The sequence below is a fragment of the Tamandua tetradactyla genome, chromosome 20, assembly GCF_023851605.1.
Source record: "Tamandua tetradactyla isolate mTamTet1 chromosome 20, mTamTet1.pri, whole genome shotgun sequence".
NCBI lineage: Eukaryota > Metazoa > Chordata > Mammalia > Pilosa > Myrmecophagidae > Tamandua > Tamandua tetradactyla.
The window spans coordinates 5,730,106-5,749,244 of NC_135346.1; the positions used below are offsets into that span (position 1 = coordinate 5,730,106).

A 19,139-nucleotide genomic window follows, 5' to 3' on the forward strand; every position below is an offset into this window, starting at 1 on the left:
GCAGCATTGAAGGTACTATTTCCCCAACCTGACATTTACTTAGGGAGCTATTTAATTCTTTATCATTTTGGTCTTTTTCTACTGCAAAGTGCAGGGTCCAGAGTTATCAGGATGGGAAGAGTTGGAGTGCAGGGAAAGGTATCTTGGTTTGGGCTGTGAAGATTTGGCTCTTGGCATAGGGTATTTCTGGGAGAAGTAGGCTTCTCTGGTGGACGTAGGGGAGCCAAGTGAGAATGAAGGAGAGGAGAAGCACCACTCTCTGAAGTTCAAGGCAGCCAGGGTTTTTTTTGCTGTGAATTTGCTTGATTCTTGGATGCTTGTTTAATAATAAAGTTGTTGTCTTGTCAGCTATTTCAAAAAAACTTTAGGCTGTAGCCTCTGTAAGCAGACCCTTTTGAATATAGGTAAAAGTGAGACAATTCTGTCAGCCTAGCCAAAGGAACTCTGAACTGACAGACATCAGTTGGTGCATTCCTGCGCGTACATGCCGCTGCCGTGGATTTTTTCATGTTTCCATAGGGACCCTGTACTCTGTTGCTATGGAGTCAGGCTTGTTTCAGAGAACCTACCAGCAAATGCTAGGAAAAGCCCTTTGTCCACATCCTGCACCAGCAGAAATTCCAATTTTCCCACACATCTTTTGGAACCTAACTTCTGGTTTCTAGCTTTGGTAGCTGGTCTCTGCTAATAATGAAGACAGGAAATCTAATACATAGTGCAGGAAACCTTTGTTGCCGATGCCTGCTCACTACTTAGGATTTTATAATAGATGCCATGAATTTAGAGACCAAAAGAAAATGCCTCTATGAGTTCAAGAGAACCTCAACTTTTAGAAATCACGTTTGCTGCCATTAGAGATGTGCCTATTTTTTTGCTTACGAAAGCTCAGCTTTAGAGTCCATGGACGCAGGGCCAAAGGGAAATAATAAAAAATACTTTATCTCTAATAAATGAGTTCCTGCAATTGCAGTCTTTGCAGGGTGTGCAGAATTTTTTCAGGCCTAATAAATGTATGCAATCCCCATTGCAGGATAGATAATAACTGATATAAAAGCCTAGAACTGAGAAACAATTTCTATTGTACTATGGTCCAAAACTTTTTAGGACAGAATAATTTGAAAATAATGGGAAAAACATATTTTGATCTAAGTGCCCAACCACAAAACATTGACATGACCAGGTGGTGACAGCACTTGCATTTTTTTGGTCTGGGAAAGTGACCGTCAGCACTTTTGAAGATAATCCAGTGGTAAACCTAGTGCATCTCCCTGACCCCCACACACAGATGCTAATGGAGAGAAAGACGATGTGCGGGTAGAAGCAACCCTGCACTGATGCCAAGATACTGTTCTTTTCTGCAGTTGTAGCAATAGTTTCTTTTTTCTTGCTAAGTAATTCCAGAAAAGGTTTGAGAGAAATCAGTTAGCACCTAAGATGATCACTACCTAGAAAAATGAGACGTGTTTATTGGGTCCCCAAGGACAGCACTATCTCAAGGCAAGCCTCCCAGATAGCTGGGCACAGGGTTTGCAGTGACAAAGATGGTTAAGGATAATTTAAAGATATGACTGCTGAACTGATATTTAAGATTAGATACAATAGCTAAGTTAATTTATTGTATTTAGTGTATAATTGAGAGACATAAGTAAGTGGTACCACCTCAAATGAATCTGCCTGTTGAACTGGGAAGTGATAGTTTCCAGAACTTGGATCCTAAGCTTTAGTCATAGTTCTGTCACCCTGCTGTGGACGACTGAATACTCATCCTGCAGAATTCACCTTTGCTGCTGTGATAAGTTTGGTATTCTAGTTTGCTAGCTGCCAGAATGTGACACACCAGAGATGGTTCGGCTTTTAATAAAAGGGGACTTATTTTCTTAGTTCTTCAGAGGAAAGGCAGTTAACTTTCATCTGAGGTTGTTTCTTACATGGGAAGGCTCAGGGTAACCTCTGCTGGCCTTCTCTCCAGGCCTCTGGGTTCCAACAACTTTCCCCGGGGTGATTTCTTTCTGCATCTCCAAAGGCCTGGGCTGAGCTGCGAGTGCTGAGATGAGGTATGCTGAGCTGCTTGGGCTATGCTACATTGAGTCTCTCATTTAAGTACCAGCCAATTAAATCAAACATCGTTCCTTGCAGCAGACATGCCTCCTAGCTGACTACAGATGTAATCAGCAACAGATGAGGTTCACACACCATTGGCTCATATCCACAGCAATAGATCTGGGCATTACTCACCTGGCCAAGTTGACAACTGAATCTAACTAACACATTTGGGAAACGCCATGTGCTGGATCCCTTTTCTTAAAGGCTCACTTTAATTTGTTAAAGGTTCTGGGAATGCCCACCATAAAGGCATGTCTCAAATTTATTTGACCATGGATTTCCTTACCTCTCCCGTTTTCATGAATATGATGGAGCTAATAGTTGTCAGAATCCACTTACTTTGAGAACTATTGCATTAAGTGATTCATTTTGCTTTTATATAAACAGAATGGAGAATTTCAAATATCACACTTTTATCTGACTCTGAGTTTAATTTTTTCTAAGGACAACATAATGTCTGTTTTAACAACTCAAGAAAGTGAAATCTTCAGTTGAGTCATGAAACGGTATAGCACATGTTTCCTTCCTTCACCATGGCATGGAAGAGGTAACCCTTTTACCATCCTCGCTGATGAGGACAGCAGTGGCTGGGCCTCTCCTCCAATTCTGAATTATTATCAGAGTTATTTAAATATCAGAGATATTCTGTAGCAACCATGAGTATGCATTTGAGCAGCTCTTGGTGTTAAATTCAAAACCAGTTGTATGAATCATAGATTTAGTAGTTGGTTCAGGGTCAAAAACTGAAATTAAGGAAAAAGGAGAGTCATATTCAAAATGCAACCTGTCAGAAACCTTAAAAGCCCTTTATTCCATGTTCTTTGAGGACCTTCACCAATATTCTCATAAAGCAGGCAATATCCTCATAAATTTGTCAGAGGTGACAAACTGGTTGGCTGGATGATTCCAAATATAATCATGTTTGGTTTGGTCCCCCTAATGTTTCACATTAAAAAAATAATTGGTTCATATAAAACTTCAGATTTTCAGCTTCCATGGAAAAACCATGAAATTGGTAACCCTGGCTTGGTACTCCCTGGTGACAACAGACAGGAGACATTGCAGGGAAACTGCCCCATTAGCAGACGAGCGCCTTCGGAGTTTCCCCAGACTCTGCCTGACCTGCCCCCATCCCCTCGGCTCCCTGCTCGGCCGCTACCAGCATCTGGGGTTGTTCTCTTTAGTTAACGTGGGGCTGTTTTAGTAGCACAGGCCCGGCACCCGCTTTCTCAGATGTCTTGATCTTCCCCTTCCTGAAGACATTCTGCCCCTTCATTTATTAATTTTGGCTTAAGTTTTTCATATGAAAATGCAAATGATCCTGACAAGGGAGATATTTTTAGCTGCTACTATTAGCCATTGACTCTTGGGTAGCAGGACTGTGTTTAACCAGAGCTGGTTTCGATGGGGTAGGAGAGTGAAGGAACAGGAGGGCCCCAGAGTCCAAAAGAAAATGTCCAGGTCCCACCCCCAAGGGCACTAACTGGGAAAAGAGTTAACGCCACATATCACCGCCACCACCTTAACTTTTCTTAGGACTGTGTGATTCGTATGTATTGCCCTGCTGGAATCAGTGTCTGGAAACAAGCTTCAGTAGATGAAATAGGCAGACAGGAGGAAATGCCATGTGGTAAAGAACATCTGTGGGAAGGAATATTTGTGAAAGAATTCTGTGGTTCCGTAGCAAGCAGGCCCGCGGAGGGGAATGCCATTCTAAAAACAGAGGAGCCTGGTACGGCCCTTCCCGTAGGATCGTCACATTGTCCTCGCGATTCTAAATGTCACAGGGTCAGCAGGGAAATAATTTGCCCCAGATGAATTTGCCTTCCGTCTGGTTTATTCTCTAAATTATATGCGGAATGGTTTTGAAGTCCTAAAATTGAAGCGTTTGCATTTTTTAGGATCGGACCTGCTATAAGCTGAGTTGTTAGGAAATTTGTGTTTAGGAAAACTTGTGCTTGTTAACATTTCAGAATCATGGGCCATTAGAAATGTTACTTCAAGAGACACAATGCAGAAGTCTTGGTTAAAATTGCAAACGTCTATTCTGGCACAAACTGTATGTTTTTGCTATGTAAGCCACTTACTTTGTAGAAGCAAAGTTTACTAGAACATTGCGTTGTGATTTTTTTATTATTAGCATTTCCACATATAATTGTTTCTTGTGAAGGTCTCATAGGAGATGGGAGGGCCCACCGAGGAGTAACCACAAGCTCTTATTGAAATTGCAAAGTGTGCCCAGTATTTTAGTGTTAGCTTAGATCTCTCCCCTGCTCTCTTTTGTAAAAGGGAGAGGACTCATTGCCCCTCCTTGTAAGTTCTTCTCAAACTCTGGTTTCGTTCTGTTTTTAGCAGTTTTACTGAGGTATAACTGACATACAATAAACTGTACATATTTAAGTATACAATTTGATAAATATTGATATATATTTATACCCATGGAAACCATCCCTGCAATGATAGTGAATATGCTCATCACACACAAATGTTTTTTCACACCCCTTTATAATTCTTCCCACTCACTCCTCCCTGCCCCTCCCCTTTCCCCAGGCAATCTGTCACTCTAGATTAGTTTGTATTTTCTAGAGTTTTATGTCTATAAGGAATCATACAGTATGTTCTCTTTTTTCTCTGACCTTTTTCACTCAGCATAACCATTTGAGATTCATCCATGTTGCTGCATTTATAAATAGTTCTTTTGTGTGTGTGTGTAGCTGTCTGCTTTCTTTTTCTTGGTTAAATATCTAGGAGAGCAATGACTAGTACATACTGAACATTTATTTGGTTGGTGTATATTGAACATTTTAAGAAACTGCCACACCAGTTTCCAAAGTGTGCATTTTACATTCTCACCAGCAGTGTTTGAGAGTTCCAGCCCCTGCACAACCTCACCGACACTTGGTATGGTCAGTTGCTTTAGTTGTAGACATTCCAGTAGATGTGTAGTGATATCTTATTGTGGTTTTGGTTTGTATTTCCCCAATGACCAATATGTTGCGCATCTTTTCATGTGCATATTTGCCATCAGTGTATCTTCTTCGGTGAAGTGTCCAAGTCTTTTGGCCATTTTAAAAAATTTGGCCATTTGTATTAATATTTTTGGCAAATATTTCCTCTAGACCATGGCTTATGTTTTCATTTTCTTAATGGCATTTTTTTAGAGAATAAAAGCTTTTATTTTTAATGAAGTCTGATATTAATTTGTTCTTTTGGAGATTGTGGTTTAGGTGTCATTATCTAAAATATCTTTGCCTGACTTAAGCTCACAAAGACTTTCTCCTAAGAGTTTTATAGTTTTAGGCTTTCCATTTAGATCTTTGATTCATTTTGAGTTAATTTTTTATGTGGTGCAGGGTTATAGACCTGAGTTTATTTATTTGCATGTGGATATGCAATTTTCTGGCATTGTTAAAGACTGTCCTTTCTCTACTGAATTTGTCTATATCTTTGTCAAAAGTCTGTTATCCATATATATGTGAATTTATTTCTGAACCCTGTTCTCTTCGTTTTATCTATGTGTTTATATTTACACCAACACCACACCATTTTGACTACCATAGCTTTATAAGAAATCTTGAAATCAGGCAGTATTAGTCTCCTTTTGCAGTCCTTTTGGCTAGTCCAAACCCTTGGCATTTACATATGAATTTTAAAATCAGGTCGTAAATTTCTACAGAAAGACTATGATTTTGATTAGGATTGTGTTAAATGTATAGGTCAATTTGATGAGAATTGATATCTTTGTAATATTGAGTCTTTTGTACTATAAACAAATTCTACCTCTCTATTTATTTATAAATAATATGTATATTCTTCCCGTATTAGGGGGAATATTCTATGAATGTCAAATAGGTGAAGTTGGTTGATAGTTTTGTTCAAGGTTCTTTAATTTCTCTCAGTAATGTTTTTAATTTTTGGTGTAATTGTCTTTCACATTTTTTGTTTGATTTATCTGTTTCATTTTTCATGCTATTATAAGTGGATTTTTAAATTTCATATTGATTGTTCATTGATAGTCATAGAAATATAATTGAATTTTGTATGTTGATTTTTATCTTCAGCCTTCTTAAATTCACTTATTATGTTTAGTAATTTTTTTATAGATACCATTAGATTTTCTATATAATCATATAGTCTATAAATTCCTCTCCATGATGGATGAATTTTATTTCTTTTTCTTGTTGCACTGCACTTGCTAGAATCTCCATTACAGGGCTGTATAGAAGTTGTAAGAGTAGATATCCTTGTCTTATTCCTAATGTTAGAAGGAAAACATTCAGTTTTTTACCACTGAGCATGATGTTGGTAGTAGGAAGTTTATTTGCCTTTCATCAGGTTGAAGAAGTTCCTTTCTGTTCCAAGTTTGTTGAAAATTGTTACCAAGAGTGGAAGTTGGAGTTTTTCCAAATGCTGTTTCTGCATCTATTGTTGATAAGCTATGTCTTTTACCTTTTGGTTTATAAATATGGTGAATTACATTGATTGATTTTTTGAATGCTAAAACAACCTTGTTTTCCGTAGATAAACCCCATTTGCCCATGAAGTTTAAGTCATTTTATATACTGTTGGATTTAATTTCCTAAAATTTAGTTTAAAATCTTTTTTCTGGTTCAGATATCAAGACAATTTTAGCCTCATAGAATGAATAGGGATATATTCTTTCCTCCTCACTTTTATGGTAGAAGTTGAAGAATTGATGTTATTTCTCTTTTTAATATTTGGTAGAATTCACTGGGATAGGGGTTCTATTTGTTGGAAGGTTTTTAGTCAAGATTTAATTTCTCTAATATGTATGGGGCCATTCAGGTTATTTATTTCTACTCGGGTAAGCTTGGTAGTTTATCCGTGTAATCTAAGTTGTTAAATTTATGGTCTTAAAGTTGTTAATCACATTCCCCTATTATCTCTTTAATATCAGTAAACTATAATGATATCACCTCTCTTGTTTCTGATACTGGTAGTTTGTGTCATTTTGCATGACCAGTCAGGCTAGATGTTGATCGATTTCACTGATCTTACTAAAGAAATGGCTTTCAGTTTCATTGATTTTCTCTATTGCTTTCCTGTTTTGTATTTCATGATTTCTGTTTTCACTTTTATTATTTCCTTTCTTTTCCATAATTTGTCTTTAATTTCTCTTCATTTTCTAGTTTCTTAGGGAAGAAGCTGAGATAATTGATTTGATTCTTTTGTAATATATGCAGTTAGTGTTATAAAATTTCCCTGAGAACAGCTTTCGCAGTATTCCATAAATTTCGATAGTGTTCATTCACTTTAAAAGACTCTTTAATTTCCCTTTTGACTTTGTCATTTATTCATAGGTTATTTTTCACGTCATTTATTCATAGGTTATTTTTCTCTTTTTTTGTTCATTTTGTTTATTTTTATCCATAGGTTATTTTAAAGTATGTTACTTAGTTTCCAGATATTTGGGGGTTTTCTATATTTCTTTCTGTTATTGATTTCTAATTAAATTTCATTGTGATCAGAAAATACATTTTGTATGACTTGAATCTTTTAAAATTTATTGAGACTTGTTTTACAACCCAGAATATGATCTAACCTGGTAGAGATTCTGGATGCACTTGAAAAGGATATGTATTCTGTTGTTGGGTGGAAGGTTCTATAAATGTGAATTAGGTTAAGTTGGTTGGTAGTATTGTCAATCTGCCATATCTTTGCTGATTCTATCAATTACTGAAATGGATAATTCAAATTTCCCACTTTAATTTTTTTCTGTTTCTCATTGTAGTTCTCGAAAGTCTGTTATTAGGTACATAAAATAATTTAGGATTATTACGTCGTTTTAATGAATTGGCCATGTTGGTCATTATGAAGTGACCCCTTTATCTCTGGTAATATTCTTTGCTCTGAAATTTTCTTTGTTTGATATTGGTATAGCTACTTCAGATTTGTTTTGATTAATATTAGTATGGTATGTCTTTTTACATCCTTTTATTTGTAATATACTTGGGGTTTTATATTTAAAGTGTGTTTCTTGTAAGCAGATCATAGATGGGGTCTTGCTTTTTTAATCAATCTGACAATCTCTGCCTTTTAATTGAAGTACTTAAACCATTTACATTTAATGTGATTAATGATGTGGTTAGGTTTGAGCTGGCATCTTGCTATTCATTTTCTATTTGCCCCATCTGTTTTTTATTCCCATATTCCTCCTTTATAACTTCTTTTTGGTTGAATATTTTTATGATTCTATTTTATCTCCTTCATTGGCTTATTAGCTATAACTCTTAGATTTGTTTTTGTGGTTGTTTTAGTGTTTATTGTATACATATTTAAATTCTCTTATATTATAATTTGAGCCAGAATGGGGCTTCATGGAGAGGATAGTGTATGTATCTTATGCCTGGATTTTTAGTGCCCCTCACACCTTTTTGCCATCCTACTTGAACTTGGGTTGTGACTCCTGTGCTTCTAAGGTGTGATAGAATATGTGTATCACCTTCTCATAGGGATGTTCCTTAAGTTTATTCTGTTGGTGTGAATGTTTATTTAATTTAGTAACTGACACATTTGAAAGATCTCCTAAAGGGGCAGTGTATTTGTTAGGAATCATGCTGTCTGAAAAAATAGAGATCTGGAAAATAAAATTATAAAAATACTGGGGGGTTATTTTTCTCATGTAACGAGAAGTCTGGAAGTGGTGGCCTCTGAAACTTGTTCAGACATGCAAGGAATTCAGAGCTAAGCATTTTATGATTTTCTTGGTCCTCCTTTCAGTGTTCACTGATGTCCTTTACAGACTTAGCCATTTTGCTCACACATCAGTCATCAGGAAGGTGGAAGAGAAGGGGACTCACACTTACTAGTTGATCCTGTCCTTTGCACTGTTTTCTGCAGGGACACTTCAATCTAGAAAGGAGGCCAGGAAATGTAGTTTATGGCTGGTTGTGTTTCTGTCCTTGATAAAATTGGAGAGAAGAATAGATATTGGGTTTTAACAATGTCTGCTAGCAACACTGCTAATAATGGTTCTTTCTCCTTATCCTCAAGAACTATGAAAGCCCTATCAGTAATGGAGGGAGACAGTTTTAGATATGGATTGTTTTTCTTTATGTTTACTAAATGCAAACTTCAAGTTTTCTTGTGTTTGCTCACTCTCTCCACTGATCAGCCACGTGGAACACAGGTGGTTGTGAGAAAAGAGCTGCTAGGAGGATGTACAGTGAGGCAGCCCCAGTTGGTCACTATTCCTGTAAATTTATTTCCTCAGCTGATTATTTCCTCAGCTCAGATATTCTCTCCCTCATGAGACCTGCTTTAACTCCAGTTGAAATCAACTGCTCCCTCCCCTCAACTCCAATAGTATTTTTTTTTTTTTTTTTTTGGCGTGGGCAGGCACTAAGAATTGAACCTGGGTCACCGGTATGGCAGGCAAGAGCTCTGCCAGTGAGCCCCCGTGGCCCACCCCCATGGTATTTTTTATAGCAGCTTTATTGAGATATAATGCACATACCACACACCTCTCCTTTTTAAAGTGTACAGTTCAGTGATTTCACATATATTCATAGAGTTGTGCAGCATCTCCACAAATCTAGAATATTTTTATCACCTTGAAAAGAAACCTGATACTCATTAACCATCAGTTTCCATTTCCCTGCAAATCCCCCAGCACTAAGCAACTACTAATCTACTTTCTGTCTTCACAGATTTGTCTCTTCTGGACATTTCGTATAAACGGAAAAACACAATATTTTTTTGTTTTACTGTCTCACAGTAATTTTCTCACACCTCTGTTATTACCTCTGCATTTACAGGATTTGGGGAACCTACATCTGACTTCCTCTGCAGAGTCCCTAGTCTGCCATCTTTGTGTCCATGGCAGTGCTTAGCAATGTGCCTGCTGCATCAGTAAATATTAAATGGAAGAGAGAATTCCTGTCCCTTTTAAGTTAAGCCTAACTTAACACAATAGGTTAGGCTGCAGTGTGATATTGGGAAAATTAAAACAATTCCTTCCTGGACTGAACCTTGAAGTAGCAGTCAGATTTTATAAAGACTTTGTATAGACTTGACCTCAGACAAAAGTTTGAAGGGAGTAAAGTTTATTATTCCCTCACTATTTGTTTTCTTCCTCCTTTGAGTCTCGACGCCTAGTTATTAGCTACGACTGCCCTACTATTTTACCCAGGGTTTCCACAAGCCCGTTCCATTAGGATTGCCTCATGCTTGGTCCACAGCTGGTGTGATGAAAAGAGCCCTGGACTGGGAGTCGTGGACCAGGGTTTAATCCCACTTCTGCCTTTACACTGCTGAGAAAAGTGGGAAAATTATTCCATTTTCCTAGTCTCAGTTTCCTTGACTGAAAAATGAGGGAGAGATGTTCAGTCAAGGCACCATTAGCTTTAAAAGTCAAATTCCTCTATAGCAACTCACAGAATCAATCAAATAAAACAAGGGTTATGACAGTTTCTGCTTTATGCATAACAACACCAGAATAAAAGGAACTTCTGAGGGAACGTGAATTTGCAAGAAGGTGTTTGCTTCTGTTAGGCACTTGTTTTCAAGAGTTTTTCTAATCCTGGAAGCATTTTACAAAATTAATTAAGTGAATTGATTATTCTGTATCCTTTAGGACAAAGTTATATTCTGTGTTTTGAGATATAATTGGTTTATAAGGAACTTTTAGTGTGCCCATTCTGATTCTCAACTTTTCATCACATCGTAGGTGTAAATCCAAAGGGAAATGTATATGGCAGAAGGGAAAACGATTTGGTGTGGTTAGTGACTCTCAATAATGAATCCAAGTATTTACAAGGGAAAGGAATGCGGTCCAGGGCACTAGCAGAGGGATTTAAATGGATTTAAGAACTGAGGCTGAAATAAGAGCCTAATGACAGAAGATTCAAGGGTCATCATGTCAGTCCTCACCTGTTGATCAGGCAGACAGACTGTCCACAGCATTCACTTCAAAGACATGGCATGTTCTTCTCATCAGCATCTCATGCCTCTTGGTTCTTGAGGAAGAAGATGCCTCTGCTGTTTTTTGTAGCTTGATGTGTTTGCAAAAGCAATATAAAGTGTCAGTCCAGAGATTCAGCTAGTATCTGTCCTCTTAAAAGAAGACACAGACAATTCAAAGTATGATATTTAATGGTTTTCTTAAAGAGAGAAAGGAAAATAAACCCTATTGGATAGATCATCTTTGTTAGGGTTATCTTGGTTTTAACTGCCCTTTTAAAAACAAGGAGCAAGAACATGGATAGGGAATAAAATGATTGCTTCCATTGATGGCCACGCTTTGGATGGATCCTTTGTGACTGTCCCTGAAAGCCGAGCTGCAAAACGTTTGCTAGAGTGGACCTTTCTTCTGTTCTAGCTCACTTTGGGATCTCATGCATGACAAATTCATGTCTTGAACTTTCCTTGGTTTCTCATGTGAAGTTTGTGAGTCGTTGGGAGCTCAGCATTAGAGTAGGTGGCATCTGATGCTCAGTGAGGGAAGATGAGGCTGGAGAAGGGATCTAGCTGACCTGCTCTCCCAGAGAGGTCTGTGTTTGTTACAGTAAATGCCATAGGTAGTGTGTCCCTGCAGCTTGGTGAGTGGGACATCAGAGAACTACCCAGTGCTGTAGCTTACCCTGTTCTCTATCACTGCTTCCCTTTGCTTCTAACCATGTAGGAGGTACTTGGTGGTGGCTGTGGCTGGACACGGGGAGCCCAAGGGTGGTGGGGAGAAGGGTGTGACATATGTATGATTGATTCTTGTGCTATATGAAGCTTCTGTACCATTTTCTTTCCTTTTAGAATCCATGGCAATGATCTTTTCCATCATTTAGATCATTATTTGACTTTAGGCTTCAATGCTTAGAGGTGATTCCATTGGCTTTAATTAAGGAAAAAAAATCATTAGGAAAACAGATTCTCCCTTCCAATTCCTAATTAACTCACAGGCTAATTTGTTTTCTGCTTAAAATTATTCAGTTTTGCTTCAGATATTAGCCAAATGTTAGCTCAAGGATTTCATAAAAATAATCCAGATTTTAAAATTGCCATCACCATATTTATTTTCATCTGTTACAGTTGACTAGATTTCATGAGGTTATTTCACAAAGTTCAAGCCATCAGAAAGCAAACATGAGGGCATTTGTCTGATTATTCAGCAATCTCAAAACAATCTGAAACAGGTGTCCTTAAATTCTACATGCAGAAATATATTTATTATCCTTTTTTGGAATTAAAAAAAACAAGAGCAACGAAAAAACAGTCCACTGGGAACCACGCATATGTCTGATTCTAAGTTCAATGGAACACATGCTTACCTTATGCATTTTTTTATCCATTTTGATAAAGATTATCTTGATATTGGAGGGAGGGTGTTAGACCTACTTGTTCAATCCCACCTTTCTTATGAGGAGATTCGGGTGGGGACACTAGAAATCATCTGGGGTCACCCTGGGTTTAAGGGTCAACCCAATCACCGTTAAAACCAAAGTTGATCCTGTAGCCTCTTTTTGTGATTATGGATATCAAAGAAGTCATTTGTGGGGGGAGAGAGCATGATGAAAGAGACAGAAGGGAAGATAAAGAATGAAAATAGGAGATGGGGAGAAGAAAGGGAGAAAACCAGTCCGATCCAGCCGTAGGACGCCCAGATGCTGTCCTCTCATGACCAGCTCTCTCTGAGCCAATCTGGCTTCCTGGGAACCCAGAGGTTTTCAAATTGTCAAGAGGTAGAATTAATTATTTTGTCAAATGCAATCTTATGTGAAATCCCAACGTACAAAAACAAATAAAATAGTGTTTTATTAATAAAAATTTACTTTAAAAGTTAACATGTATGTCATTTTCTCAGTAAAAAACTAATTGGCAACAACAGAAAGACAAACATTTGAAATTCAGGGTCAAGTACTGCCCTTTATTTCATCAGCCATCATGTCCAATTTTTGTATTTTATTCGCAATTCACAATCTCAAGAAATTCTTGTTTTACACTGACTGCTGATACTATCTGATTTTTAAACTTCTCAAGATTCACAGACAAGGCTTTAAATTTCTCTAGTGTCTTGTAATTTGGGGTTCAAATGCCGATCATTAACAATATGTTGCAAACTAATGTCATCGATACTTAAGCCGTCCCACATTTATAATGGGTGCCAGCACTCTGCACGGCGGAGGCATCCTGTGTACCTGGTAGCAGACAGCGCTGCATGACACAGCTCTCAGAGCAGGGGCCACAGCTGAGCCCCAAGCCTTTTGCCTTCTGTGCCACTTAATTGACACTTGCATACGTAAATTATGGTCGTTTTCACATGTGTGTGGTTTTACGTGGGAAGATGTGTGCAAACCTAAATTTAAGGAAGGCTCAGTGGAAAGCTGTGACCTCACAAACGAATGTCCATCTGCAGGTTAAAACACGTGCATAGACACTGCAGAAGACTCTGAACCCGAGGTGGTCATGCAGCTGGGTAACCTGACAGCATAGCTCAGTGCATCATAGGGCCAGTGTGTCCAGATGTTACAGGCAGCAATTTGCATGTTCGACTTTTAATTGCAATTAAATATATAATCATTTTAATAAAATATTACGAGATGCCAAGTACCTCCTTGAAACTCTAGTGTCAGAAACCTGTACCTGGCCCGGGGTCACAAGCTCACTTGGTGTGGTGTCCCTCATCAGAACTCACCTGGTATGGTGTCCCTTATCAGAGCTCACCTGGCATGGTGTCCCTCATCAGATTGGCTCAGCGCTGTATGATTATCCTGAACTTAAAATGAGCCTGCATATCCTAAAACTTAGAGTTCGTTTAAAGAATTATGGTGTCCTCTGACTGATGATTTTTTTATATACCAAATTTTATAGCTGTCATTGGACTATTCCCTAACCAGTTCTCAGAATAGGGTCCTAACACTTTAGTTTCGTGTTCAAGGTCTTTCTGTCTCTCCAAAGGTTTTGCCTAAATCCTGTACCTGGCCAAAACTGAGCACTTTCCTTGTTTTGCTTTCTATCTCTTGCTTTTGCTTTCTCGTCACTTAAAATATCTTTCCTTACATCTGTTCATGTCCAAATCCTACCATTCTTTTTAATAAAGACCTGAAAGGTGATTATCATCTTTCCTTTTTTTTTCTGCCCAGCAATACAATTCTAGGAATATATCTTAAGAAATCATCATAGACATCTATAGTTAACTGTATGTTGAACATTATTCATTAAATATGGTTCATTATAATACAGTTATTTTATACAACCCATATATCCCAATAAGAAAATTGGTTAAATAAATCATGGTATACCCATACTGTGAAATACTGTATACATCACATAAAAAAAAATATTTAATGACATGGAAAGTTACTTCCCATTGTATTGAAAATCATTATGAGTCTTTATTTTGAACAGAAAACTCTGAATATCTCTACTATAAAGCACAGGCACCTTATCCCATCCCTAAAGAAAATTTTGAAATATCTGAACCAAAATCTTCCTTCCAAGTTGTTCTCACAATTGCTCATACATCCGGGTGCTTTGGAGAATATTTAACCGATGTGAGTGCAAAGGTTGAAGGCCATGGTAATGGGCTGTGCAGCGTATTTCTAGTATTCCTTTGTATCAGCCAACTGAACTCTGCTTTTGGAAATCATCAGACTATCCATCCACTCCTGTTTGCACTGATGCTCCCTGGTCTTCAAGGGTTGGACACACCTAAGGTATTCACTGGTGAAAGAGGAATTGGGATATAAGCATTTCCCAAAGACCTGGATAACGTTTTTCTCTAATATTCTCAGTGTAACAAGGGCATTCAGTTCTCTCCCTCATGGTTAAAGGATGAGATCTGAACAGCGTGCTCACAGTTCTTCTGGTGAATGGGTCATGGGAAGGGTTTTACCTCTTGGTTTATTCTGTCGTCCAGGAATTCCGATACTGACTTCCGGGCATGTTGCTGCATCCACCTATGCTCGTCCCGAAACTCACAAAGAGGATATATTTGGTAGTCATTGACAGTTTTTTAAAAAGTGGATTAAGCAATTTCCCTTGAAATATCTTATCTAATTGAGCATGAAGTAGAATTAAATAGTAGAAGCAAAGGAATTTATTTGGATATAATAAAATAAGAGGAGAAATTGTTCCATTTAACAGTGGACTGTAAGAGAGCTGAGGCATGGTTGAGGAAAATTATCAAGCATACATGTTGTTTTTAAGAGACACTTGAGACTGGGATGTGCAACAGCTGTGTTGTTGGGGTTTTGTGTTTTTTCTCTTGTGCCAACTTTCTCCATTTGACTGATTTTCTCTCTGACAGCTCACTGCGCTGATAAATGTGTCCATGGCCGCTGCATTGCTCCAAACACCTGTCAGTGTGAGCCTGGCTGGGGCGGGACCAACTGCTCCAGTGGTAAGTGTCACCTGCCACTGCCTGTCTCGGGGGTTGGTGCTGTATGGCCCCTTGTCTGCAGATTCCCGGGAGCCCAGGGCTTCTCGTCCCTAGGCAGAGCATGGCATGGATTCCTAAACCACCTCCTTTACCCAATTCCCTTTCAGTCTGTGTGTGTCTTATCCACAGAACTGTTAACTGGGTGTGAAGGAGGGCACTTGGAAAGAAAGAGATCTCAGGAATCTGATACTTCTCTGAATATGAATACATTTTTCAGAGTAAGGTCCCACTCCAATAGATTCCTTAGTTCAGTAAGGCTGTTGTGGTAGCCTTATAGATAGTATATTCTCACTTCTCTTTTAACTTGTTAGTTTGTTGATGGTGTTTTCTTGGTGATTAAAATTTTCTACCTTTTGATTTTTACTAAGAAGTAAAATTGGTATTTTTGGTGCTTAACATATCTATTTTCGTCTGAATGTAAATGGTGATTACTTCCTGAGATAATTTTGAGGGGAAATATTTGTAATAAAAGAAAGCTGATGAACATTTTGGTACTTATTAAATCAGATCAAACAATTTGTGACTATTGTGTTAGAGTAATAACTCTAAAGTGATGCTATTTTGGAGCATAAGCAGGCTGCATGTAAAATCCCATATTAATTGTTATGACATTTCAGTGATGGAATGCAGTAATTCAATTGCTTTTCTAAATTTCACTACTAAAACTTAGTCTTTGGGCTTAGCTGGCTGCTGTGTACACTTCCTATTCCTTTATATATTTTTTCCATTAAAAACACCAAAGAGGGGGGAACACCAGAGGGAACTAAAAGTGCAACCAAAGTATAGCACAGACAACTTTACATTGACAAAAGGAAATGCCAATTAAAAAAATTAACAGATTCTCATGACAGCAAACAATTTGTCCTCATTGTAGACAAATGTTTTTCTGAAATTAGTCTGAAAGGGCTTTAAGCTATCTAGAAAAGCTGCTCTTAAGAATATTTGTTTGGGGAGTGTACTTTTATTAGAACTGCTTGTTTCCGATTTGTGTTCTCTCAGCTTCCTAAAGCCACATCTCCAGGGGAAGTCCTCAGTGCTGCGTCTGCACAGAGCATTTCCACGCTGTGAAAGAGCCTTTGTGGTTGTGCCTTCAACAGAGAGTGTGTGTGTGTGTTTGAGTGTGTGTGTGTTTCTGCCCCACACGGGTTTTTCAGTTCCGATGGATAACTGTCTCGCAGAGCTTTGTTTTGCATCTGTTGGAGATTGGAGGAGAGTGGGCATTTTGTTCACATTCCGTTGAGGCAAAATGTTTGGGATGTGGAACTTGGCTCAGGTCCGTTTTTCTGGCAGACTGACCTCAAATGAGACGTCGCTTTCATTGACTTGTCCAGCTTAACAAGCAGTTGTGCCTAGACACTTTGAAGAAAAATAACATTATTATTAGCTAGTGGGAAAGGAAAGAGTGGGTGTATTCTTCATTTGAAAAATGGGGTTTCTTACTAATTCCAGGGCAAGCATACTGTGGCATAGTTTCAGTTGTATTCCCTCTCTGCCTCATAAACTGCAGCCCACCTCAACCTAAGTAATCAAACTGAGGATAGGTAAACACAGCAAATGCTTACACGGGTTTCTGACTCTCTAAAACTGATTAGATCTTCTAGAAAACACACTGTTGGTTTTGGGGGACTTTACTGACTTTTGAATGAAGCCTTTGGCATTCTGAGAACACGTTCTTTCAGTCCTGGAAGATGGTGACAAGACAACTTAAATTTATTCTCTACAACTCGTGTTTTGACTTTTAAATGACTGAAAGTCCAAGTAACCCTGACTAAGATATCCAAAGTGTTTAAAGATGTCTTGAGAAAAAATATCCCTGACCCTTTTTTAAGCACATAAGAAAATGCTATTGCCTGGGTTTTGTTTTTTTGCAGCAACTCTGATATCACCTGTGAGAAAACATAGCTTTTCATTTATATTGGCCAGATTATTCTTGAGCTGAAATGTAAGCTCTAATAATCCACTAAGTAGCAGGGTTAAAATACCTTCATTTCCAAGGATTTTGTTCCTGTACCCCTTCCTCTCTGATTATTTTTGTGCATAGGTTTGATGATGTGTGTAGGTCCATAAAGCAATTGCTCTGATAAGTAGACTAGCTCCTGTGTCAGTCAGGGTCCAATCAGGAGACAGTAATTTTTTTATTTTTTAATAATTTAGATACACAGAAAAGTTGCAAAGATAATGCAGACAGATTCCCTATAACCCTCAACAGATTTTCCCCAGTGTTAAATATTGAATTTCCATGGCACTTTTGGCAAAACTCAGAAACTGATGTTGGTACATTTATGTTAGATGAACTCCAGGCTTGATTTGGATTTTATCAGATTTTCCATCCATGTACTCTGTTTTGGTTTATTTAAAGCTGCTGGAATGCAATATACCAGAAATGGATTGGCTTTTACAAAGGGCATTTATTAAGTTATAAGTTGTCATTCTAAGGCCATGGAAATGCCTAAATGAAAGCATCACCAAGGAGATACCTTCGCTGAAGAAAGGGCAATTGCATCTGGGTTCCTCCATCACATGGGATGGCACTTGGTACCATCTACTGGTCCACTCTTCTGGGTTGATTTCAAAAATGGCTCTCTCAGCTCCTGTGTGTGTCCTTCTGGCTTCTACTGGGTGTTTTCTTTCTTAGCTTCTTTAAACTCTCTTTACTCTCTGCAAGAACTCCAGCCAGAGGATTAACACCAACCCTGTGTGGGTGGGGTCATATCTCTATGGAAACACCTAATCAGAAGGTCCCATCATAGTTGGGTGGGTCACATCTCCATGGAAACAACCTAATCAAGCGTTCCCACCCACAATTGGGAGGGTCACATCTCCATGGAGACAACCTAATCAAGAGGTCCCTATCTACCCAATAATAGGTCTGCCCCCACAAGATTGGTTTAGAAGAACATGCCTTTTCTGGGGTCCATTACAGTTTGAAACCAGCACATCCTCGTTCTGTTTCAGGATCCAGTCTGGGGTCCCACACAGCATTTCACTGTCATGTTTTCTTGGTATCCTCTCGCCTATGACAGTTTCTGAGTCTTTCCTTGATTTTCATGACCTTAACAGTTTGAGGAGGACTGGCCAGGTGTCCTTTAGATTGCCCACCAGTCCGTGTTCAGCTGGTATTCTTCTCATGATTAGACTAAGTTGATGGTTTTTCAGAAAGAATGCCATAACAAAATCCTCTTTTTGTCACATCGTGTCAGGGATATCATGATGTCTGCAAGGCATCACTAATGCTACTGACCTTCATCGCTTGGCTGAAGTAGCATTTGCCATGTTTCTCCACGTAAAGTTACTATTCTCCCCTTTCCTTCCTCTTTTCTTTGGAGGCAACTCACTAAGTCCAGCCCATCCTCCAAAGAAGGGCACTAATTAAGCTCCACTTCTTTGATGGGAAGAATATGTATATATATATATCACATGAAATTCTTCTGTAAGGAAGATTTGTTTCTTCTCCCTTATTTATTCAGTCATTTATTTTTAATGGTATAGATTCATGCTTATTTATTTGATATTTTGTGTTATAAGTCAATATTATATTATTTATTTTCTTGTACAGATTGTTCCAGCTTTAGCTATTGGATGCTATTTCAGGTGATGGTCCTAAATCCTAAGGACATGACCCCATATTTTTGTTTTTTTGAGA

General features: G+C 38.3%; 1 protein-coding gene across 3 annotated transcripts in view; it reads left to right on the plus strand.

Annotated features, from left to right (window-relative positions):
• Positions 1–19,139, plus strand: part of MEGF10 (multiple EGF like domains 10) — a 164,830-nt gene that overhangs the window by 64,847 nt on the left and 80,844 nt on the right. For all 3 annotated transcript variants that reach the window (XM_077138304.1, XM_077138303.1, XM_077138305.1), the window contains exon 5: positions 15,365–15,457. In XM_077138304.1, coding sequence (XP_076994419.1) covers positions 15,365–15,457 — 93 coding nt within the window. The remainder of the gene's footprint in view (positions 1–15,364; positions 15,458–19,139) is intronic.